General features: G+C 39.5%; 1 protein-coding gene across 1 annotated transcript in view; it reads right to left on the bottom strand.

Moving 5' to 3' along the window:
* Positions 1–271: 271 nt before the first annotated feature.
* The window catches only part of pcnxl2 (pecanex-like 2 (Drosophila)), a 45,144-nt gene continuing 21,175 nt past the window's right edge, over positions 272–24,240 (bottom strand). Inside the window, exons 18-40 of the mRNA XM_015395610.1 lie at positions 24,050–24,141; positions 23,844–23,953; positions 23,038–23,146; positions 22,536–22,628; positions 22,281–22,431; positions 20,809–20,950; positions 20,544–20,721; positions 19,209–19,317; positions 17,675–17,804; positions 15,812–15,870; positions 15,442–15,657; positions 13,286–13,539; positions 12,969–13,202; positions 12,775–12,878; positions 11,088–11,232; positions 10,466–10,696; positions 7,000–7,157; positions 6,792–6,908; positions 3,548–3,726; positions 2,093–2,259; positions 1,933–2,007; positions 1,667–1,843; positions 272–642 (exon numbers count right to left, since the gene is read on the bottom strand). Coding sequence (XP_015251096.1) covers positions 445–642; positions 1,667–1,843; positions 1,933–2,007; positions 2,093–2,259; positions 3,548–3,726; positions 6,792–6,908; positions 7,000–7,157; positions 10,466–10,696; positions 11,088–11,232; positions 12,775–12,878; positions 12,969–13,202; positions 13,286–13,539; positions 15,442–15,657; positions 15,812–15,870; positions 17,675–17,804; positions 19,209–19,317; positions 20,544–20,721; positions 20,809–20,950; positions 22,281–22,431; positions 22,536–22,628; positions 23,038–23,146; positions 23,844–23,953; positions 24,050–24,141 — 3,428 coding nt within the window. The 3' untranslated portion in view covers positions 272–444. The remainder of the gene's footprint in view (positions 643–1,666; positions 1,844–1,932; positions 2,008–2,092; positions 2,260–3,547; positions 3,727–6,791; positions 6,909–6,999; positions 7,158–10,465; positions 10,697–11,087; positions 11,233–12,774; positions 12,879–12,968; positions 13,203–13,285; positions 13,540–15,441; positions 15,658–15,811; positions 15,871–17,674; positions 17,805–19,208; positions 19,318–20,543; positions 20,722–20,808; positions 20,951–22,280; positions 22,432–22,535; positions 22,629–23,037; positions 23,147–23,843; positions 23,954–24,049; positions 24,142–24,240) is intronic.

The following is a 24,240-nucleotide window of genomic DNA, read 5'->3' on the forward strand; positions in this document are numbered from 1 at the left end:
ACATGGCATGCTGCTGCATAGCAGGCTATTATACAAAATGCTTAAAAGAACAACAGGAATTTTCCTAGAAAAAAAAAAACTTGCAGTGCAGAAGCCTTTGTATCCTTCTAAACCAACTCTTTAGACCATAAATACTCCATTAAGTGATGTGAAACTTTGTTTTTTTTTTCTGCCTTGATGATCAGTATGCAAAAAGTAGAAACTTGGTGAAAGTATAAAATATTCAAATGATCACAGTGACCCTTTTTCATTCAAAAATGTATTTATTTCATCAACCAAATCAAAGATCACTTTTTTTCTGACTTTACATTCAAACAAGACGAGACCACATGCTGAGGATAAAGGGAGAAGGCAGGTTTGTGCATGGGTGCTCCCTCTCTCTCTCTTGCGTACAACCTTCCTTTTCTCTGTGTTTTCCTCTCCATACAGTCCTTTCTGCTTTCTCTATAGTTCCTCTGTAAGTCCTTCTCTGATGGTCTTTTGATCAGTTGGCTCTGGAGCTGTTGAGGCAGATGCAGATTCCTCCTGGGTCTTGTCCAATCCTTGGCTGAAGCCTTGATCGCTCGACTGGGCGCCCTCTCTCACAGTCACTGCAGCGTTGGAATTGGACGCGTCTATACTCTCATAAGGCTCTGAGGTCCACTGAGGAAAAGAGGAAGACTTTCAGCTAATAACATTTTTAAAGTGGTCAACCGCTTTTGCCTAGAACACAGAGATTTTTGAATGCATAGGTAGTGTTTCTTTCTCCTCTACTTTGACTCTTCTGAAATTATCAAGAGCTTCTAAGAAGATTTTATATCTGTGAAACTTTTTGGGGGTTTCAGGGACTGGACCAATTTTTTAACCTTTACCTTTCTCTTTCAAGAGTTCCCTTGTATTTAGCTTTATCAAATTTTGTCTGGGCATCCCCCGTGTCAGATAAAAAGGTAGGTCTCCACAGCATGATGCTGCCACCACTGGAATGATGCACTACTGTAATAGGATGCACATTGTTTTGCTTTTAAGTCAAAACTTCCACTTTTGGTCACAGTCTTACTAAATCGCCTACTTTCACATGCTACCTTTAGTTCACCATATTAGTTTTACTAAAGCCTTCACAGAACCGCTTCATTCATAATCTACATACAGTAGTAGCCATTAAAAATGTCCCCACTTTCCTTGATGGGCCCTTGGCTGATCCCCTACAATTCCTTTTTAAACATCAATCTTTGTACTGAAATATTTTTTCTATCATGATTTGTGGACTTTAAGATCTAAAGCGAAGCGTCATCTCCTGGTCAGACCCTGTAATTCAGTGAAAGGGTGGAGTCAGAGTTAAAAAATAATGCACGCCAAGAAGAAGACCAGTGGCTGGAAGTTGGAGGGGCCATTCTGCCATTTGCCAGACTGGGCCCTGGGCTTTAGACTGAGAAGGGGCCATTCTGAATGGCTGCTACTGTAGTCTGCTAAGATAATGACTTTCTGAATGTAATTCACTCTATTTAGGACCATTAGAGTGAAAAGTTATTTTCCACTTCCAGGTCAGGAGCCATTAAATGTAGGACTATCATAAATGACTCCCAGTAAAATTCCTCAAAGTTTACGGTTGTAACAAGTCAAAGCGTGATAGGTTTGGAGGTATTTGAAAAGTTTCCAAAGGTTCTTATTTTCCCTGATATCTTCTTACCTGTGTGGCTCTGCTGCTGGACCTATGCGAAGGCCCAACAGCGATGTTGACGCTGGAAGAAGACTGCGTGTCGGTGGTGTTGCCCCCTTCGGCTGCAGACAATCCGGAGATGACCAGGCCGCTAGAGAAGCTGCGCTTCCCAAACAAAAGGCTGAGTGTAGATGAAGATGAGGAGACCTGTGGAGAGACATGAAACAGGAACAAAGCGTGAAGCCCTGCTTTCAAGTTTGTAGAGAGTGATTGTGAGAGGCAGGCAAAGTTTCCACCTGACTGGAGCGCTGCTGATGCTGCGCCGCCTGGAGCTGTGAGCTGATCCCTCCTGCTCCTGACAGACGAGGGACCTGAGGACACAAAAAGCTCTTCTTTATTCCTTCCTGTCAGACCTTAGGAAAGCGCTTGTAGATGTAAAGGAAAAATGTGTATAACCTGAGAGAATATTGAGGCTATGGAAGTGTTAAAAGACAGCTGACTGTTGGACAAACGCTGGACTAGCCCATGGGCGGAGCCAGAGTCCAGGATGGGACCTGACTGGCTGCTTACAGGAGGACGTTGACTCTGAGGCTGCACAGATCGACTGCGGTACTCTCTTCTTCCTGAGGAAACACAGAAGCACGGAGGGATATAAATCAAGTCTTTTGAAGAATTCAGACAAGAATCCACCAAAGCTGCTTCTGAGAGAGATTTTCATTTCAACACTCTAGCTGGACTGAATAATGGTTTAGTTTGGAATGTTTTAAACCAAAGAACAAATATTTGACACCAAGAGAAATGAATCAAACATGAGCTTAAAAGGGTTTTTGTATAATTAGAAGAAGGAAACAGGATTTGTAATTTTGATTTCACCCAAATCACCAATCAGGAGCAAATATGTATTAAAAAGCATATCTATACATTATTCTACAGAAGGAAAAGGCAGACAACCAGGCCCATATGAAACACATCATTGAGTCCTACAGGAACATCAATGGGTTGAACATCAATATGTCAGAAGAAAGCTCTTTAAATATATTTCACTTTCTTGTAAACTGAGATGTCTAATTTATCGGCTAAAAGAGAAGCAGTTCCATCCCAACTTCTTATTTCTGAGCCAGTCCCATGTCACTTCCCATAAATAAAATAAATTACTTCCATGTTTGTTCACATAAAGGACATTAGGCTCAAGCTGGTGCTTGTAGTATGCCTTTTTTTTTTCTTTTTTACATTTTTGTGTCCTGTTGGCCAATATAGCACTGAGAATTGATGGATAATAGCCCAACAGATTCACTTTCATGAGTGGACCATCATGGCTTTCTTCTTAAGATGCCACCTGGTGATTCTGTATGAATTTATTTATATTAAAAGTGGCTTTGAGAAGAAACAAACATATAATGAACACAGAGACATAAAAGGAGCAGGAATTAAAAAAAAAGGGTAAATCTGCTTCCACATCTGCAAGAAATGAGAAGGAAAAAAAATAAAAAACACCAAATACCAACCACAACAAAAGAGGGACTATCACATGGATTATAAAAATGCATGTATGCAAACATTGAAAGCAAAACCTATAAAGATTATAAGATGTAGTATGGCTTCCGTGTCTTTAACTGTAACTGCATCAGTTACATAATAATAAAAAAAGAGGATAGTCATTTTTTTCACATACGGCCTGGTTGATTTATATAGTTGCTGACAAATTAAACCATAATTTTAGCTTAACTTTGTTTGATACCAAACATCTAAAGGCTACTGAAGAGTTGAAAGCTAAACCAGATGTAATAACTGTTAATATTTCTTTAAAACCCCAACATAAAAAAGAATCCTGCTAATGAATTAGTGATTTTACTCAGGTAGCCTGAAAGGAGTTTGTCAAAACTTGCAAAGAGACAGTGTGTGTTAGAGTACCTGCGTTGTGATGTCTGCGGCTGTGTGTCGTCCGTGCTCTGTGCTGGTAGAGACTCAGGCTGTTGGACGTGACGGAGGATGGCCGGTTGTGGCTCAGCGACGATGAGCCGCCAGCGCCGCAGTCCACATCCTCCATGTTCACACCGCTATTGCAGCTGGTCAGGTTGTCCTTACGCACTCTGCAGGATATTAAAAAAAATACACAAAGAGCTCAGATTTATTTATTCATGTGCCACAGAAGCAGGAGGCCTTAAAAAATTCAGTAAGCTCCCACTATCCCAGGTGGCTCAGCACATTCCCTCTGACTAAAAGGGAGATTACATAACTATTAATGAGAATGTATATTCAACAGTGAGACAAAAAATATTTTAATACTCAGTAAAAATAAAAAAAAAAACCTTTCAGATGATTGCTGACTCAGCAGGTTAACACTCCAATCATTTCAATAATAAAACAAAAAAATGACACAAAATGTTGTGCAATTTCAAACACATGTACATCTTTAAGTAATCCATAATGTAGTAGTTGCTATAGGATTTATCAAAGCCAAGAAAACAGAAATAAAAAGCAAAACGTGTGCAACAGCAGAGAGTCCATTTTGGCTTTCCCGTCTTCTCTGTAATCCAATCATCTCTACACCCCCACTGTCCCCGTATGTACATTTAAAACTACATTAACTTGCTCGAGTCTCTCTCCAGTGCTGTGAGTCAATATCTGTAAATCCTCACTGAAGCACTCACTCAGCCTGCAGGGAGCCAGAGCATTACAATTACAGTGAAGCCTTTTTCCAGAGAAATTCATCCTAAAACACAACCAGCTGAATGAGAGCTTTATGAAGTTAGCATAATGCGTGTTACACTCTGCCTCCAGTTTTAAGGAGCCAAGCCTTCGGAAATGGCTCAAAACATGTAACAATTATCTGGACTTTTGACGATTTCCTGGAAAAAATATTATATAATCTATGAGTCTGAAAATTAGATTCAGACATATGGGGAGGTGAAGATTTGGTTGCCTCATCTGACAACTAAACAACTTTATATTTAGTAGTATGTTAAGTGACATAAAACAAAAGACTACTACAAGAATCTAAGGACATTTCACATTGGATTAAGACCACTCTATTTTATTTTTTGTTTAGCTCTGCCAGATCCTCTAAACATTGCTATTACCAAGCATATTCAAAACACTTGCACTTGATTGAAACTTTTCCTCTAAAGGTTATGAACAGGATTGGTGATAGAGGGCAGTGGAGGGCTTGCAGAGACCAGTATGCACCAGAAACAAGTCTAACTTGATGCCGACAATGTGGAGCAAACTCCTGCTCCGCTCGTCTGGATAGTACCTATTAAAAGACCACCGACTCAATACTCCTGGAGGGCCGCCCCCAGGACACCAAGGGGTACATGACTGAATGACTTCTCCAGGTCCACAAAACACATGGACCAGTTAGGCAAACTCCAAAGCCCCTTCCAGAGGTTGTAGAGCTGGTCCACGGCCAGGAGGAAAACCACACCACTCCTCCTGAAGCCAACAATCAACAATCCGTCAGACTACTTCTCCAGGACCCTGGGATAGGCCTTCCCAGGGAGGGTAAGAAGTGTGGTCTCCCTATAGTTGGAAAATACACTCTGGTCCCCCTTCCTAGGCAGTGGAACACTCTACCCCGGTCTGCCAATCCAGGGGCACTGTCCCAGACCACCAGCTCTCCCCTCCCACTGAAAACAGTGTTAGCGAAACATTGCTTCGCCCTCCGGTGGCACCGGACGGTTTGCCAGTATTGTTTTAATGCCAACTGTCGTTTTCTATGGCCAGTTTGTTCAAACTCCTCCAAAGCCTGAGTTTTTGCATCTGCAACCACCCGGGCAGTGGCATGCTTGGCCCCATGAGAGGTGCTTGCTGCTTCAGGAGCCCCACAAGCCAACAAGGTTTGATGACTCCTTCTTTAGCTTGACAGCTTCCCTTACTGCCAGCGTCCACCACCCAGTTATATGATTGCCACCACAACAGGAACCGCAGACCTTACGGCCACAGCTATTAGCGACTGCATCGACAATGGAGGCAGAGAACATGGTCCACTCAGACGCCCCCAAAATCTGGGACAAACTCTCCCGGAAGTGGGAGTAGAACACGTCCCTGACCGAGGGCTCAACCAGAAGTTCCTAAAAGACCCTCACTACTCCTTTGGGACTGCCAAGTCTGTCCAGCCTCCTCCTCTTCCAGCATATCCAGCTCACCACCAGGTGGTCATCAGTGGACAGCCTACCCCTCTCTTCATTTGAGTGTCCAACACATGCGACCGAAGATCAGAACATATGACTACAAGTTATCCTTATGCTTGAACACGGTGGTCATTATGGATAATCCGTGACTTGCACTGAAGTCCAGAAATGAAACATAGTTCAGATCCTTTCCTTCCAATCACACCCCTCCACGTGTCACTGTAATTCCTCACATGGGCATTAAAGTACCCCAGCAGATAGATGAAATCCCTGCGAGGGGCATCATCCAACACCCCCTCCCCAAAGACACCAAGAAAGCCTGGTACTCTGTACCGCTGTTCAGCCCATAGGGCGAAACAACAGTCAGACACCTACACCGTGCCGAAGACGAAGAGATGTGACCCTCTAATCCACCAGGGTAAACTCCAATGCGAGACGGTTGGGCTCAAAGGAGATAAGCAGACATACCCCCGTCCTCTGTCTCTCCACACTCCAGAGTAGCAGTCCAGCCTTGCTCAAGGGTTCTACTGTAGAACCCAGGCCATGCTTGATAGAGAGCCTGACTATTTCTCACTATGCTTAGATAATGCAAAACCAAAAACAAGGAACTGCATCCAAAAACCAAATATCATCTAAATGAATTAAAACCAAATGCATCTATTGCAATTAGCAACATTTTCCTGCATTAGCTGTAAGGGTTTGCTTGATGGTGCAGTTAAACAGCATCTGTAGTGGTGTTAATATTGTTATCCTAAAATCATAATTTAGCTGAATTCAGGTAAGCTTGTTAGTCATGTTGTTTCTGGAGGCTCTTTTCATGATGAAGAGACTAGTTTTTTATGCACAGCATCTCATTCAAGGAATCTCAGAAATTGAGCTTGTGTCCAAACTAAAAAAGCTTAATCTCTGTTTATTTTACGCACATAAAGAATGATAAATGAAGAGATCCCCCATAATAATAATAAAAAAGACTGAGGAACAGGCTCATGCTTTTAACTTGCTAGTGGGAGGAAACAAACACTGACCGTAGCCACTTAGAGCACAGCCAGGAACGAATGGCATCCAAGCTTAAAGCCCCGCCTCCAATGCTGCGGAGTGTACGATGCGTTCCTGCAAATGACGTCGTTAGTGGCGACACATACCTAAAAAAAAAAAAAAAGATGCAAATGTCTTAAAACATACAACAGGTTTAAGTCGGCCTCGCTGCAGCTGTAAGCTGAGAATCACACCTACATGGGGTAGCCTAGAGGTTGGTCACAAGATGAGTTGACCATGTTCCTCAGTGCTTGTTTTGAGTTCTGGATGCTGCCACGCTCCGGGTTGCGGTTCCGTAGAAACACCAGCTCCTGCTGCTGACCCGCCCACAAACCTCGCACACACTCCTTATTGATCTGCAGGGAATAGACGAAAGCATTCAGGAGGGACGAAGAGCACTAGGGAATACTTAAAAAGTTCAGTACAAGACAAATTTCTATTATTTTTTTGTTTTGGAGGGATCAAGACACATTTTTTTGACAGGCTATATCTGCTTAAACTATATTCATTTAAAACCTCCCAAAAAGTATTAATAATACTGTTTTTTGTTACAGCCACAAAAACAATTCTTGTATTTGGATGAGGTTTATTAGACAGATGTAAACAGATTAAAATAAATATATATATATATATATATATATATATATATATATATCATGTATTTCTTTTACAATTTTAAAGCTGACCATACATTAACAAATGCAGCTCTATTGGAGAGTTTTCCTCTTCCACCTCTGCACAGCCAAAGACTGAAATAGCTAATATACCGTAAATTCTCTAATATTGGCCTGTATTCCAATAGCGGCTGCGGCCGGGTCTCTAATAATGGCCGGTCTCGCTGTCAGAGGAGGTAAATAATGGCCGGTCTCTAATACAGGCCGGGGCTATAAACGTTTTTTCTGGGCATACCTCAACATTATACTTGTGGTAGTAACATACAAGTACCACAGCCCTGCGCAGCTGAACGACAAGCCCTGCTGCTGCCCGTCTGCGCGAGGAAGAGAACAGACACGCAGCAGAACAGGAGGAGCAGCGCGAGTGATGAGGAGATTAAAGGGAGAGATGAAGAGGAGGAGGAAACTGAGGAGGAGAATTAAACAGAATTGGAGGATTTTTATATTTTTTTTTTACTTCAAACCAAGCGAGACATGGTAACTGTACTTTTTCAATAAATGAACCTAGTGTTTTATAGGTTCAAATAGACACAAAATCTCATTTTTATTCATTCCACTGGTAGTCTGTTTTGCTCAAATAGCAATAGAGGCCTGTCTCTAATACTGGCCTCTATCCAATAAAGGCCTGGACCGCGATGCACTTGAGTGAAATAAAGGCCCGGGCCTATATTAGAGAATTTACGGTATTTACTTTATTTACACATTAGAAACTAAAAGTTACCAAAGGCTTGCATGTAGGTGGATACATACATTTAGAATGAAAAATATGGAAGATTAAAAAAAACAGTAAGTAAAGGTCACATCTGGTTTTTCTGCTTTGTTTTAGGAATATTCAAGATTTTCCTTCAGAGAAAAACCTGAAAAATAGCTTCTAGAACCAACAGATAAAGTTTTTGCTGCTATGCTGTTTACACACTCCGGTTAAAAGTGCACAAAGCTGTGTTTTGGATGAAAAGGATATATGTTAGAGGTGAAATCACCAGCAAAAATTTGAAAAATAAAAAAAGATCTAATTGGTTTAACCCCCTGATGCCTAAAATTATTGCTACCGGTAATATGCAAGAAACGGTATGTATCAGTAAAACTCAATAAATCAAAATATGAACTAATGGCCTGTTTTATTCCTTAATGAAAAAACACCGACCCAGCCCTGCCCCCCCTAAATTTGGTCTAGAAGCTCCACTGTACAGAACGATGGAGATGTTTTGTGGATGATTACCTCATCACAATGTTATCAGCATGCTACTCTGTCTATTTTTCTTCTCTGAGGTTCATTAGAAATTGCAAAACACTCCACTGTGATTTATTTTCATGGGTGGAATGATCTGGTTTGGTTTCATAAAGGAATTCCTATTGGTTAACTGTTATTAATAATGCATTACTTGGCCTGCATCCAGCCTATATCTGTTCTGCAATTACCCTGATAAATGTGGACTTCTACAACTTTTGCTCACACAGTATGCTGATTCTTTCTGTCCACTTTTTCTCTGACTTCATTTAGGAGGAAAGCCTTTGTTCATGCAGCTCTCTGCTGGAATTTGATTCAGAAAAAATTTTAATTACTGTATTTTCCTGACTATAAGCCGCTACTTTTTTCCCACACTTTGAACCGTGCAGCTTAAAAAAAGGTGCGCCTTCTCTGTGGATTTTTCCTAACTGCCAGAGGGGGAAGTCAAAGTTGGAAATGAAAGAGAACGGGGCTAATTTTAATTCAGCACAAGAACATGCTGGCAGCAGGCATGACCATAGACATTATACTAGAGACTCCTCATTGGACGCCGGCCTACATGCCTGTAGGGCGGCCATCTTGGATCAGACCACAATTCAGCTGCTGTCAGAATGAATAGGAGGCGGCTTAGATCTCCTTTAATCACATGAAAGACGAGTCAATAACGTCTTACATGTCATAACCCCTTCAAAGACCAAAAAAAATTATAAAACTACCTTTCAGTTAGATTACACATATTTATTCAGATGAATAACTATTTAAACTAAACTCAACCTGGATGAGATGCATGCAAAGTTATTTATTTTGCAATGAAATATCAATATAAAGTTTTATATTAATATATAAGATTATGTTTTACAAATATTTTATATAGTATATTATTATTATTTAGTATTCTTCAGGATTGCTCTTTGATAATGAGTATATTGATCAATGGAAGAAAATGTGTTGTGTTATAATTTGATTTACCAAAGAGAGTAAAGTTATTTCTTTTTTTTTTTTTTTTTTTTTTTTTTGGGGGGGGGGGGGGGGGGTGCTCTTGTCAAGACTTTTTTGAGAAATTGTAGTAAACTGTAACATCTTTTAACGTAAAAAAAATTACAGGACAGTTTCAGACCTTTAAGACTACATCGATCAGTTGGGGGTTTAATCAGACTTAAAAACACTTTGGTTTAATAACTAGAAATCTCGTTTTTTTTTTTTTTCCTTCTTCTTTTTCTTTTATTTAATAAAATATCGAATATCCATTTGCAAAATAATAATCCAGGACTGAGAATCAGAAGTAGGTTTTAGGCCACTATGATACATAAATAAGCTTTGATCTAAGCCATCCATTTCAGCTCTGACTGAATGCTTGTGGCTGTGCTGCTAAATGGTTCCTTACAGCCAACTGTGTTTCTTGTTCTGTATTTAGCTCCATCAAACCTCCCATCCACTCTAACCAGCTTCCATGTCTTTTCCGATGACAAGCATCAACATGTCTCATAGTAGGGTGCACAAAAAAGCATTTTGAATGTTAGCCACCAGATCAAATATTAATCTTACCTAATAGAACCACATAAAATCCATGTTTCAAACATTTGATTTTAGCAAACTACTGATTATGTTTGAAATGTATCTATGGAACTGTTCAGTTTTTCCAAACAGCTGGGGTCAAACTTATGTGATAAACAGTTTCCAGGATGGTCCAGATATCTGCCACTTTCTAGCATGCTGTGATTATCCAACACTGGAAGCTGCAGCCGATGCTTATCTCTGTTACCTTGATGACCTTGAAGCTGAGGTGGCGTTTGTACAGCATGATGATCTTGTACTCATCCGTGCCGTCGTCGATCATGTGCCTCAGGGTGAGCAGTGTGTCGCGGCTGGATAGCACCGCCTTACGCCAGGCTGGGTCGCTCTCATGACAGATCACCAGGCTGCTGCGGTAGTTGGTGATGGCTTCGTAGAGGATGGACGCCTCCTCCGTCTCCTCTAGGCACGTGAAGTGATCCTGAAGGACAGGAGAGGCGTACTGAACTACTGGAAACTTTTATTAGTTTTATTTACCGCATGTTAAGAAACAAAATTTATATAAATGTGTGTATGTATATATATGTGTGCTGGTAGGGGCAGAAAACCCATCTTAAAATTACATCCAGAAATTTAAATTACATAAACATAATTTTCCAATTAATACAATAAATTAAAGCTTTTTCTACTTTTGAATTCCAATTAGTAAAATAATTAAAAAAAACATTTATTGAAGCATTTTAATAACACTTTCAGCCAGATGTGCACTTGTTACTTGTAGGAAACCACAACCTTGAGGATCTCCAATCCATATCTATGAATGACAGTGATAATATAGATCATTATAAGGAAGCTAGTTATGTAAACTTTACCTGATGCAGCTTGAGGCTCATTCTGACAGCTGGAGCCACCACCTTCTGAAGCAGGTCCAGGTCAGTGAAAACCCATTCATCTTTGGCTGCAATACGGAAGTCCCCTTTAAACAAGGTGTTGAAACCATACAGGAAGGACTCCAGGCTTCAGCAAGAACAACACAGGGGGGAAAAAATTAGTAGTTTTAATATTATGAGAGTTTTTGGTAATAAAGTGTATGAAAAATAAGTAGCTTTACTGCAAAAAAAAAAAGAAATCTGTTTAATGTTACATTTTCTTTAGGATTTGGCGCCCTCTTCTGGCCCTTGTTTTTAGCTGCAGGTCAGGATTAAAAGAACATTTACACAATCCATTTCTACATGGCTCCATCAGATATGGAGAGATTTTTAAGATGTCACAAAGATTTACTTGGTTGGTTCTTATCTACGTACTTTCCAAAAAGACAAGAAAATAATATCCTAGAGTCACCCACTGATTGGCAGAGAGTTATTGCATCTTTATTTCTAGATACAGTGTGAACTGTTTATAGAGCTATAAGATAGTGACTAATCAAGTCCAGACCTACAGTTGGTAGGTATTTAATATTCTATTAATTTAAAAAAAATCTAGTAGTAAGGTGATACCTCAGTGATAGAAAAATAGGAATGTAAATATTAACCAAGTTAGCTTTTTTTATTTATCCTCTATTTGAAAATACATATAAACTCAATAGTGATTCATACTAATTGTCTTCCTCTATATCGGTCCTGTGAAATTATGACAGCAAATTTTTCATGCTTGTTTATGGATTTTTAATTTTTTCTTTTTTTTTCTACTCAATTTACTTTTAATACCTTCTGGTCAGATTCCACCTCAGCGTCAGGTATCACATTCATAATGTGAATAATGATTCATTGTAATGTCAACGTTTAGAACCACTGACCTAAAATTTGAACTTTTGGGAGTTTGTTCAGGCTAGGGATGCACCTTTTTTTTAAGATACTTACATTTGGATATTTGCAGCTCCCAATCCTTTTCCAATACTAGAGCTTTGTTTGCTTTAATCTTATCATTATATTTTTTTGTTTTTTTTTAAGGAGGTTTTCAATAACCTCTCTACAAGCAAGTGTGCATATGAATAAAAATGTTTATGGAAAAAGGAAACTTTTTCCAAGGCAAGTATAAGAAAGATATAAGTATTTAAGTATAAAGTCTGAAAATAAAGCAATAAAAATCTTGTTAGAAGATGCCTATAAAGGGTTTCAAGCAGAATTTTTTTTTTGCATAGAAATAGACTGAATAGATCTGCCCTGATGGATCAGACCCAGTTTTACCCAATCTAAACTTTTCTTGGTTATCATGACCAATACAGATATTAATATTGGATGGAAGCAGCTCTGTTCAGGAGGAATAAATATTCCCTGTGAAGATCCATCTCAAAACACAAATTTCAACTGACCTTATTGAACATTGCTTAAGTTTTAGAATATTTGAAAAAAAGTTCTTGTCTCTGAAAGGTTAAATATAGTTTTGCATTAAGTAACAAAATTGAAATAAACAGCAAAGAGAACAGCAAAGTGTTTCTTGAAGTTTCTTGCTGTTGTAAAGCCGCCATCTTTTTCATCCAGATTTTTTCCTTCCATTCATTTACACAAAGTCCTGTGAAAATGTATAATCTTTACACATGTTTGTGTTGCAGTCCTCTACCTGTTGGACATGTTGTGGGATGCTGTGCCAAGGGATCTCCTCCCCAAGACAGAAAGAGCGTAACACAAGGTAACCAGAGGAGAGTCTTCGTCGCTGTCCACCGGCTGGACATTTGGTACAAACAGAAACATAACGAGGTGTGAATCTCTGTGAGGACATGTGTTGATGTGTGAGACGTATTTAACAGTTGGTACCGTCTCCAACTTTCCAGCACAGTGCTGGATCCACTCCAGGTAGACGTTGCAGAAGCTGGCCCTTGTCACCCCTTGAAGGCAGTGGACGTAGTCCTCGTCGATCTTCACACTGAAGACCTGCGGATCCCGTTCAATGTGATGCCACTTGGTGTAGGACTGCAGCGCCTCCTGGATGCTGGCGTCTTTGAGCCATGTGCACAGCTTGGGGGAGTGGACCAGGTAGTAGATGATGCTCTGTGAGCAGAGAGAGAGGCAGAGGGTGGGTTTGATTGAATTCTCTCCCTATTTGGAGCCTGTGAAATAAAGAGCGGACATACTTTCAGGTAGTAGGTGATGAGTAGCTTTCGGAGGTCGTACACTTGCAGCATGGTGGCGGCGTTGTTCTCGCTGATGCTGTAGCCTTCCAGCAGGTACTTTGTGGCCGTCACCTCCCAGGCCAGCCAGCGCAGGTTAAAGGCGGCGTTGCACGACAACATGTGAGGCAGGTGGCCCGGCTCACAGCAGCAGCACCCATCATCTTCTTCCACGCCTTCTGTGATGGCCTCCACCTCCCTCTGCTGACAGTAGGTACCTGAAACAGACAGGTCAGTGGTGAGGACATACTGTAGGTCTTCTCCATCATCCCTCCTTCTGTATTCATCCTCCATCCCTCCTGAGACCTCTCCTGCATTGCTGACTACTGCACAGTTTGGGGTAACTGTTACATTAACATATAGGAATACTTCACCATCTAATAAAATAAAAACCTCTATATGAAAATAAAGTTTTATTTATTTTTTAATTTTTGCACAACTTAGTCACCCATTTCTTATTCACATATCTAACAGCCTAAAGATTATGTTATATGTTTTCAAGAAACTCTGGCAAATTTGAAAAAAAAACAGACGCTGTGGTGTGTGTTTTTATTTCAGCAAGAGTAAATATTCAATAAAACCCTTTTTGCCTCTTCTGAAGTAAATCTGTACTAGTTCCCTACATCTGGAGACCAATTTGCTCGTTCATCAATGTAAAGACGGCTCCAGCTCAGGAAGGACGGTTGGAGAAAATCTCCTACACTGCAAAAATATTAAATCTAAATAAGTCATTTTTTTCTTTAAATAACTTAATTTTTTCTTGAATTGAGGATGTAAGTGAGACTCTTTGCCAATGGAACAAGACAATTTACATTTAAATCAGAAAAAAACAATTGCATTGTCTTATTATTTTAAGTGCATTTTATCTAATTATCTTATTTAAAGATTAAAAATACTCATTCCATTGGCAGATCATCTTATTTACCTACTCAAATTAATTATTTCTAGGTCGTTTTTGCATTGTATCATCAGTTTAGTGTTCACACTGCAAAAAATGTAATCTAAGCAAGTCAATTTCTCTTCAAATAATTGCATTTTTCTTTGAATTAAGCAGTAAAGTGAGACCCTTTGCCAATCGAATAAGACAATTTACATTGGAAATAAGGAAAATCAACTGCATTGTCTCATTTTAAGTTCATAATGTCAAATGATCGCAAAATTGAGGTGAATACAGTTATTTAAAGCACTGTCTACTTATTTTTAGATCTTTTTGCAGTCTAGGTTCTCAGCTGGCTTTACGATTGGATGTTGGTGTTGTAGAAATGAACTGAATAAACGCCCCATTTTGAGAGGTTTTTTTTATGTGTTATTAATAAATTTGTGTTCTGTTAGACAGTAAATTAAACAATGAAACTTTTAATTTGTGATTTAAAGGTTTTTTTGGTTTATTGTTTTGCACTATGTAATAACTGCAGTGGACTTTTTTGTATTCATAAAAACTGTAACCAGAAAAACAAGCACAGGAAGCACAGGTCTAACATTTTGATCTGAGTAATTTTACTTTAGCTCCTGCTACATGTTTATGGGTCCCTGCATTACTGAAAGGAAACCTGCTACTCAGTTTCAGGCCTTCTACAGGCTCCAACAACTGTACTGTGTTTTCTTTTTCTTTACTAAGCTCCATCTGTATTCACATTCAGTCTGGCCTTCTGCCCTGTTCCTGCTCAGGGAAGAACATTCCCACATTATGATGCTGCCTCCAATATGTTGATATATGGAGTGAAGCACATTGTTAGTCATGCATAGTGTTGCTGTGTTTCCTACATGGCTTATGGCAAACAGCAAACTCAGCTCATGGCTTTCTTCATGCCCCTATTCTTCGGAGTACAAGACTAATTGACGTTTTTCTACTGGAGCTGTGGATCTCTGCACTCTCTATTTATCATTAGCTAATTACCCAACTACTGCTCCCTTTTCCAGCCTGTCAGAATTGAAGTTATTGTTGAAATAACCCAACCCAGCCTTCAATTTTACCACAACCTTCTCCCTGACATGTCCACTTTATCCCTTACTCCCCAAGATGCTGCTCGTTCAACAATGTTCTCTATTAAAACTTAACATGACATAAAGGCTATTTTTTTCGCCTTGCTGTCACAGAGAAGCAGAAGGTGGTGCGGTACCTCTGAACTCCAGCCCCCTGAGCTGAAAGGTGACAAGGCCGTTTCCGATCTCGATGAGGTGGACTAGGGCGTTGAGGTAGTCAGAAGCCAGGATGAAACAGTCTCCAGTGCTGTAGTTGCCCCAGCGACCCAGCATCAGGTCCCCACACAAAGAGTGCTGCAGCGAGCGAGTCAGGTACTCGTAAAAAATCGAGTTCAAGTTGTTGTCGTCACAACCTGAAGGAAAGCCAGGAGAAAACACACAATGTGCTGCTTTATTTCTTTATTTTTCCCCCATAGGTAGTTTGATGGTATCTGATGTGAAGGGCTGACAGAGAAGCTAAAAGTGATGCAGAATATAAATGATGAAACCATCAATGAGAGAACCAACCTGTCTCTTTGTCCACCTGGGACACCAGCCGGCTGTTAGAGTTGTCTATGCGCTTAGTGCTGAGAAGAACAGGACATGAAACATTTTATCAGCAGTCACAAAGATAACTGTTTTTAATTTCTTTAGCTGATTTTTAAAAACACGGCAAAGTTAAATACCATAGTATATCGAGAATTTCCCTGAGACATCCAGCCAAAAACCGGGCAGAAAATAGATGATTAACAGAGGATGATCCATCTTTTTTTCTCTTCCTCACCATAAGTTAATTTTTAGAGACTAGTGGTCATAATCAGTTAGGATACTAGACGGAGAATCTAACTAAAAAAACTGTAAAAAGAAAATGCAGATCCAACTTAAATAAATTGCTAGAAATGGTAACAAGTAATTGAATCAAGTTAATTTAAGTTAATTTATTAAGTTTATAAGTTGAAAGGTTAAATAAATTAAGTTAAATTTAATTCAATTACTTGTTACCATTCGAAGCTATTAATTTAAGTTGGAGCTGAACTTTCTATTTAGAGTGCAGCCAAAGTCTAAAGAAAAACTTTAGATAAACTTGAAAAATGTATAGAATTAAAAACACAAATTAGTGTCGATTCAATCTGCTCATGAAGCAGTATATAACAATCTAAAAGGAAGCAAGAACAGAAGGAGGAAGCAGAAATGCCCATGGTGACTCTAGAGGAGCTGCAGAAACTAGTGTTGCACCGAAACCGATACCAGTATCGGACAGGGCCCCAAACCAGCACTAAAATGGTGATATTGGTATCGGCGAGTACCAACAAATAGGGCACCGATACCATTTTGAGAGCCAAAAGTTTATTCAACTATGGTCACCCATTCCAGGTAGGCAATAAAAAGTTCTACTGGATTCACTTTCCTGCTTCACAAAGGCAGGCAGCAGCTTGACAAAGCCATGATGGCAATTATTTTACATCGGAGTAGTATGCAGTTCTTAATATATACACACACACATCAATTTCAAACAGATGGTATCGGTATCGGCCGATACTGCATAGCCAGCTCGGGTATTGGTATCGGGGCCAAACAATGGCATTGGCGCAACACTAGCAGAAACGCACAGCTAGAGCAAGAATCTATTTTAATACATTTTATTCAACTTAAACATAAAAGCTGAACATAGATGTTGGTAAAATGGGTATGAAGTTATATTCAGATCAATCCTGGAAGAAAAACTCTTAGATGCTGCAAAGGATTTCACACCAGGGTGGTGGTTGACCTTCCAGCAGGTTAATAATTTACATCAAGATAAGTCACACTGTATTTTAAAAAGGCCCTCTATCCATTTTCCTCAAATTTCGGTCGGTTTATCACATGAATTCTCATAAAAACATTTTCAGACACAATGCATGGCACCATATTTAGAGTGAAATAAAGAATCTCCAGCCGTCACCACAGCAACAGGGCTCAAACTGTCTGCTGTTTTCATTAGACTCCTGCTGAGCTGAGCCTGCTCGAGATTCTTAACATCAAGGATTTCATTCTGGATCTAAATATAATCTCTGAGAGAGATTGCGTAACAAAGCCGCCAGAGTATTTTTAGATGTCTGTAGTAGAAATATGCATCAATAAGTGAGAGTGGGAACATCTGTTTAGTGTTGGCGGGTTCGCTAAGTCTGGAAAGAGACAGAAGGTTGTTTTTCCCCTTCAGCAGATCTTCTATTAAATAAACTCGTTCCCTTTATGAAAACATAAACACCTTTTATTAAGAAAAAGCAGAAAGACGAACAAAACCTTTTCCCCTGATGTCTGGTTTATATTACTTCATGGTTAAACTGAGCTGTATGGAAATAAAGGATGTTTTCCAAACCCTCAGCTTTCAGCCCAAAGTAACGGCCTTACTTATAGTTTCGTTCCCAGAACTTGATGGGCCGCGGGTAAGACGAGATAAAGATGGCGCTGCCGAGGAAGGGAGCCAGCGGGGTGTAGAAGACGGTGGTGAGCAGAGTTTGTAGCAGCAACATGGCTGAGTCTGGACACACGCAGATGGGGGTAAAGGAAAATAAAAGGTAGAGCTGGTGGTCCTGGTGTGTTGTGCTGTGAAAAAGTAGCTTCCTCTTGAAACATTGCTTTTATCCTTTGCTTTTTTTGTCCTAGTTATTGGTTTCAGATCAATAAAATAATTTTAACAGAGTAGGTGTAGCTTTATAAAGGTGTTATTATGATTTTTGAATGGACAAATGTTGACAGAATCATCATGGTCCGATTTTAAACTGTTATATGATAAATTGATAACAATAAGGAATATATGGGGCCTTTTCACAGGCCAGACCCTGACCTGATTGGAAATTAAGCTCTAGAATTAGGAGCTAATGAGCTAATAAACTGAACCTATCTGACAACACAAAGTCAGTCAGTCTGTCTGTCTGTCTGTGTATCTATCAAAATGATCTCAGTGATTCTCTGACATTTTTGGTAGAACATTTTTATATAAGTGCAGCTTTTCAGAAGGCGTGCACAGGCGTGTTACATCAGAGCATTTCTGAATAGGTTTATTTTATCAGCAAGCCATGAATTCAGGCTGTACCTTTTTTAATCCACATGCACAACCCTATACCCACTCCAGAGAGGGAACGCCTGTTATATGCGTGCAAGAGCATACCGGAGCCCATTTCCCATCGTGCACACTCTGTTTAAAAGTTGCTGTTTGCATCTCTCATACAAGCTTACTTTCACTCATCACCGGTAAGTGAAAATGGGGACAAGCACGTAGGACGGCCTTACGTAAACATATCACAAGAATGATAAGGACCACTTATTTTGGTGATCCACCCAGAAAAAGAAAATCCTCCACTATACCTTTACAATCCAAAAGGAGAATGCCCAGACAGTAGTTAAAGTACATTCGGGTTATAAAGAAAGACACGAACCAGATCAAAGCAGCAGGCCAAACTAGTCTGAATGGCTAAAAAAACGGACACAATGAATAAAACTGTGGTTAAATCATCTAATTAATGTGCAAAAGGCGAGACTTTAAAGTAGGTGAAAAGGACAACTAAACATAAGATACACATTAAAGAGTGCAATTTGGTGAATGTGGCTATGGTATAAAGTGCTTTTTTGAGGTGTCAGTAGGAATAAAAAGCTCTCTACAAATATTCAGCCTATTAACATTTTAAACAGACTGTTAAATACCAGCCAGTCTGGCTGAATTAGAAATATTCTGTCAACCAGTTTAAGTCAATTTTTGTTGGACTTAATTTTTTTCACTCCATAATAAATCATTGATAGTCTGAGGAAATCTGATTGTATTTCTGTTATTCCAAAAAAACCAACTGTTGATCTGAAAACTTAAAATGACCAAAAAGCCAAAACAGAAACCCATTTTGCATCTTGCTAATGCTTTCACATGGCGTGCCGTTTGAAGAAAGGATACGAGGCACGGCGAAAGGCTGAGCGAAGGCATGGAAGGCGCTGCCCCAGGCGATCTGCCAGGGAGCGATGTAAACCAGGATGAAGTGGAGTTTTAGCAGCAGCTCTCGCATCTGGACACAAACACAGAAAACAGACTAAACTTCATCACACGTCTATGGTATGCTGAGGGGATACACACACATAACCTCAGAGGTTTCTAAAACCATATGAGCTCCACTCCCTCAGACTTTAGAGGTCAAGATTTCAAATCAGGTGGAAAACCGGACATAAGATTAAAGCTTTGAAAATGGGTGTCAAATCCTGCAACAGATTAATTTTTCTTCCTATCTTGAAGTGAACATCAACCCATTAATGCTTGCTTAATATTTTTATCCTAACATATCTTTTAATGTTATTTTTCTCCCTATTATGCAGCCCAATGCACCTTTGTTGTGTTTATATAATTTCAAGCCCCATGTTCATATCCCTTCTACAACAGGCTGTCATTCTTTTATTTTAAAGAATAATTTATTGTGAGGGACGTGGCCTACTCACCAAAATAGAACCCACCATTATCTATGTATTTCTTTATTTATTCATTTGAGCAGTTATTCTGCTCAAAGGAGTTGACTGAAGCAAAAGGCTTATAAATGCCAACCCCTTAAATAAAAAAACAGTACAAATATTCCTTTATCAATCCAACAAGGAACAGAGTGCAAAGGTAACATCACATCAGTGTCACATGACGAAAAAGCAAAAAGAGCAATTATATACATAACACAGTAGCTGCATTTGTTACAGATGTTTTCAGGATAAACCAAAAGAATTAAAGAAACACAAAAACAGTTTCACAAAAAATATGTACAACTTCTCCTCTATAGAAGAGTCCATTATATTGAGGTTTTTGTTAAACTTCACATGATCTTTTAAATATATAAGATACTGGAAGGTCTAATTTGGAAAAGGCTTAAAATATATAAATAAATTCACCCAGAGGCCTTTCAATCGAGTGGGAGTGGTACAAACACAACTCAGAGACCGAGCTGCAGATTATTTCAGATTATATAACTTTGTTTCTATGTTTTGCTTAATGAGGACTTCATTGCACTTCTTGTTGAGTGGGGTGTCCTATAATCTCACATGACTGTACCCTCGCTGCTAAGGAAAGTAAAAAACTTTGAGGAAAATTGCTGCATGACTAGTTTTCCCCAGAATTGAAAGGAAGATGGCTGCAGTGAGACTGAGGGTGGGAAAGGTTAACTCCATGGAAACTCCTGGTTTAAACTTAAACTGTTTCTGGGATGTTGAATGATGTGAGCTGAACCAGGCTCCCGGGATACGATCGGCTGTGCCTTACCTTGTGGAAGACAATCGACATGATGAAGAAGTCAAGCAGGAAGCTCTCAGAGGCATGTGGACAGTCAAAGTGGAAAAAAATGAGTGTAAAGAGAAGCGTAAGGAACTGGAAGCTGGGATCGCAGAAAGAGGAACGCAGCAGTTTCAGTCCAGCGACCGTTGTAAGGAGAACATCGCAGCTGCAAGCAGAGGTCAGCAACAGGTTGAGTAAGGTCAGTTTAGAAGCCTAAAGGCTAAAGGGTGTTCTATTTGATTTGCCAACTTACTGGATTCCCAGCTTCTTGCGGTGACTGAGGGCAAAGCCATCATTAGTAAGCGCACTCAACACTATAGCAGGGTAGACCAGATACTTCTCAAAGCACAGGAGCCCCACGTAGAGACGCTCAAACCACATGAGCACAGCGTCCTCTGAAACAGCAGCAGGGAAAAAGTTTCTCAGGATACCATCTATGATGGTTATTATTAGCTTTAAATATTCAAAAAAAAAGTAGACACTTTTGTCATTATATTCATAGAGGTGTTTATAGGAATTCATCAGACATTAATGCAATCTCTATTTCTTTTTTGATATCATTTTTTAAGCTGCTCTTTTTTAGTTGTGGAATTATGGTATAAAAAAAGCCTTCATGCTTAAAATCATGAATATTTTTATCTATAAGCAGCAAAATATTCATACTGGCTCAGTTTTAAACATACAACCCTGCTAATATCTATATAAAGTTTCCTACGGGAGTTGTATCTCAGCCTGATGTTTTTTTTAAGCCATCGAAAACCTTCTAGCATAATTCAGGTTGGAAGTTGGACCTTTCTTTTAATCAGAAATGCTAATGCTCATTTATTATTGGGAGTTTCCAGTACAGACTCTGCATTTAAAATTATTTCTCTAGATTTAAGTGAGGGTAGGGCAATCCAGAGGCTTCATTTTAGTTTAATTCATCATTTGGAGAAGCAGTTTTCCTGCATGTGTGGGATTATTGTTCTGCTAAAACACCCAGTGGTGTTCAAGTTAGAATCAAACTGTCACCTTTAAGCATGAGGAAAATGTTTGGGATGTTCCGTAAAAGCCACCAACGATAAAACTACAAAGGAACGGAAACAAATAAAAAGGCAGCCATTGTCCAAAAAATAAAAAATGACATTGCTGAACTGAAATCATCACCTTCAAACTTGGACTGGAGATTTACAGCTGCCTACAGAGTGAAGTCAAACTCTCTCTGAAGAGCAATTTATTTCAAAGATATGGCCTTCCTTATTTTTTAAAACAATAAGGTAAACCTTCCAAATCAAAGAACGCAGTAAAGTATGGCGATGGATGCGTCATGCTTTGGGTCTCTTTCCTTGGAAGGAGTGGATGGACTAATAAAAATGGAGGATTAGCTCCAAACTTTACCTTAAATCAAAAGCCAGGTGGTTGAAACAGCAAATCAAACACAAACACATAAACACCAGATATCGTTAACTATGGTTAACTATCTAGCCAGAGTGTCACTAAATGGTAAAAACATATAAACATGCTGTTAACTAGGCACAGGGAAATTAGCTGCATGTAAATAATTCAGTTTTTGAAAATCCAAAATGGTGAAAATCCACCTTAATTCAGAACTTGTATACACACAAACACACACACACAAACACACACACACACACACACACACACACTATAAATATATTAGAAAAACAAAGAAAAAGGAACAGTTCAAATAAATCATTAGAGCTCCAAAAATCTCCCATTTCTGACCTCTGGGCTCAAACTGGTAATACTCTCTAGTCTTGAGAACTGGATGAGAGATCCACAACCAAGGGTGATGCTTCCGCAGCTGGGGGATTAGGTAGTGTGTGACGAACCCGACCGTCCCCGCCAGAGCGTACAGCACGATGGTCACAAAGGGCTGCAGGTGGGTTAAAGGAGAGCAAACAAAAATGGGACGGTTATACGATGCAGAATCCTTCATGTCTTTAAGTTTAAAGGTAAAAAAAGCTGTGAGAACCTAACCTTCAGGGAGAGGAACACGGTGCTCGCTGTGATGGCAAAGGTCAGGATGTAGGCGACAGAGCAAACCACCAAATCAGACAGCAGAATCTCCTTCTGCAGATTATAGGAAAGGAGGATCTAATTACCCTTAATCTCCTTGTATATTTCAGGCTGATCTAGGTGTCGTCAGGCTCTATTAGCCTCAATTTATTGGTGATCAGAGAAACATAAGCCAGAGAAAAGCGAAGAGAATCCCGGCTACATCTGTAATCTGTAAATTAGGGTTTATATAGTGATCACATTCTCTAATCAACTGAAATGCTGCTGTTTTGTCTTTCACTGAGGTTATCGCAGCCTGCCCTGCTTTTACAGATCAATTCACAGACGCTCTGTGATTTAGTACATTGATAGCCTGATTGCAATTATTGTGAGCCGCTCTGTTCAGTTCATGCAGAGTGTGTTTGTGCATTCAGCAGCTTGGTAATAATCCAAACATCACATTGCGCTCATTGTTCATAGTTACCATGGAGTTCTGCAGCTTCTCAGGCAGCGGGTCTTTGATTTCTGCATCTTCTTCCTCCTCTTCTTCACTTTCCACCAGTGCGGGCATTAATTTTGACTTGATAAGAGATCTAGAAATGGAAAGAAGAAGATGTGGCATCAGGTTTTGTTTGCAACCTAACGGTATTCTTAAAAACGATTAGGACTTAGATGTTGCAAAAACAAAATAGCAGCACAAACTCTTTAGATTATTAGAACTCAATAATTTTTTCATTTTAACTCGATGTTTTAAATATGTGAACATTTAAAAGAAGTATGAATAATTTACTTCCACAAATATGCTGTGCTTTGTGTGGTAAGTTCATATAAAATCCGAAAAAAAGGAACACATGCTCCTTAGCAGGGCAGTAAAGTACCGGTACTAGATTAAGGACAGTCGAACAGATGACGCCAAAATAGTCATGTTTCCAGTTATTTTATGTAGCAAACTGCCACTTTTTTTTTACTTTTTTCTTAAATCCCTGCATGTGAAATTTTGCAAAAGATGGAAACTGTAAGCCAGGATTCTCTCTGAACACTTTTAGAATGTTTTGTAAGTTTTGGCTGTAGAATTGCCAATTAGGAGTCAATGTGCTGAACAGCAAATATATATGCATATTAAACATAAAGTTACTCAGAATAACTAAAATAAAACATCCCAGCTTTAACTTAGAGAATCCAATACATTTATTAGAAATAGCTAAATTATCAAAGCACTAAACTCTATGTGCTCTTATCTCATCATGACGGTGTTTTCAGACACACACACAGACACACATAAATACTCACAGCAGCACAGAGGGGTCGCTGCTCTGCCGGCTGAGGTGATAAGAGAACACGACCAAAAGGCCACAGAAACCAGAGAACAGGGCAGGGGTGTGCTGCTCATCCCACGGCTCCTGCAGTCACACATAAAGAATGCAAACGCATTAGACGCACGCATAAGAATGCAAACTGAATCTGGTCGGAGTTGGTTTGCTGTTTCAGTCACGCACCTTGAGAGCTCCGAAGCAGAAACCGTACAGCAGAGACAGAGCGACCAGACTGCGGACGATGCTGTAGATTGCTGAGATCAGACTTGTAGCAGCTGAGACACACAAATGACCTCAAAAATGAGAAAAACTCAGCAGCTTTTACTAACAATGACAGAGAAAATAAGGTGGGTAACATCTCTATATGATTTATG

Source organism: Cyprinodon variegatus, unplaced genomic scaffold (genome assembly GCF_000732505.1).
Source record: "Cyprinodon variegatus isolate N-32 unplaced genomic scaffold, C_variegatus-1.0 Scaffold749, whole genome shotgun sequence".
Lineage (NCBI taxonomy): Eukaryota > Metazoa > Chordata > Actinopteri > Cyprinodontiformes > Cyprinodontidae > Cyprinodon > Cyprinodon variegatus.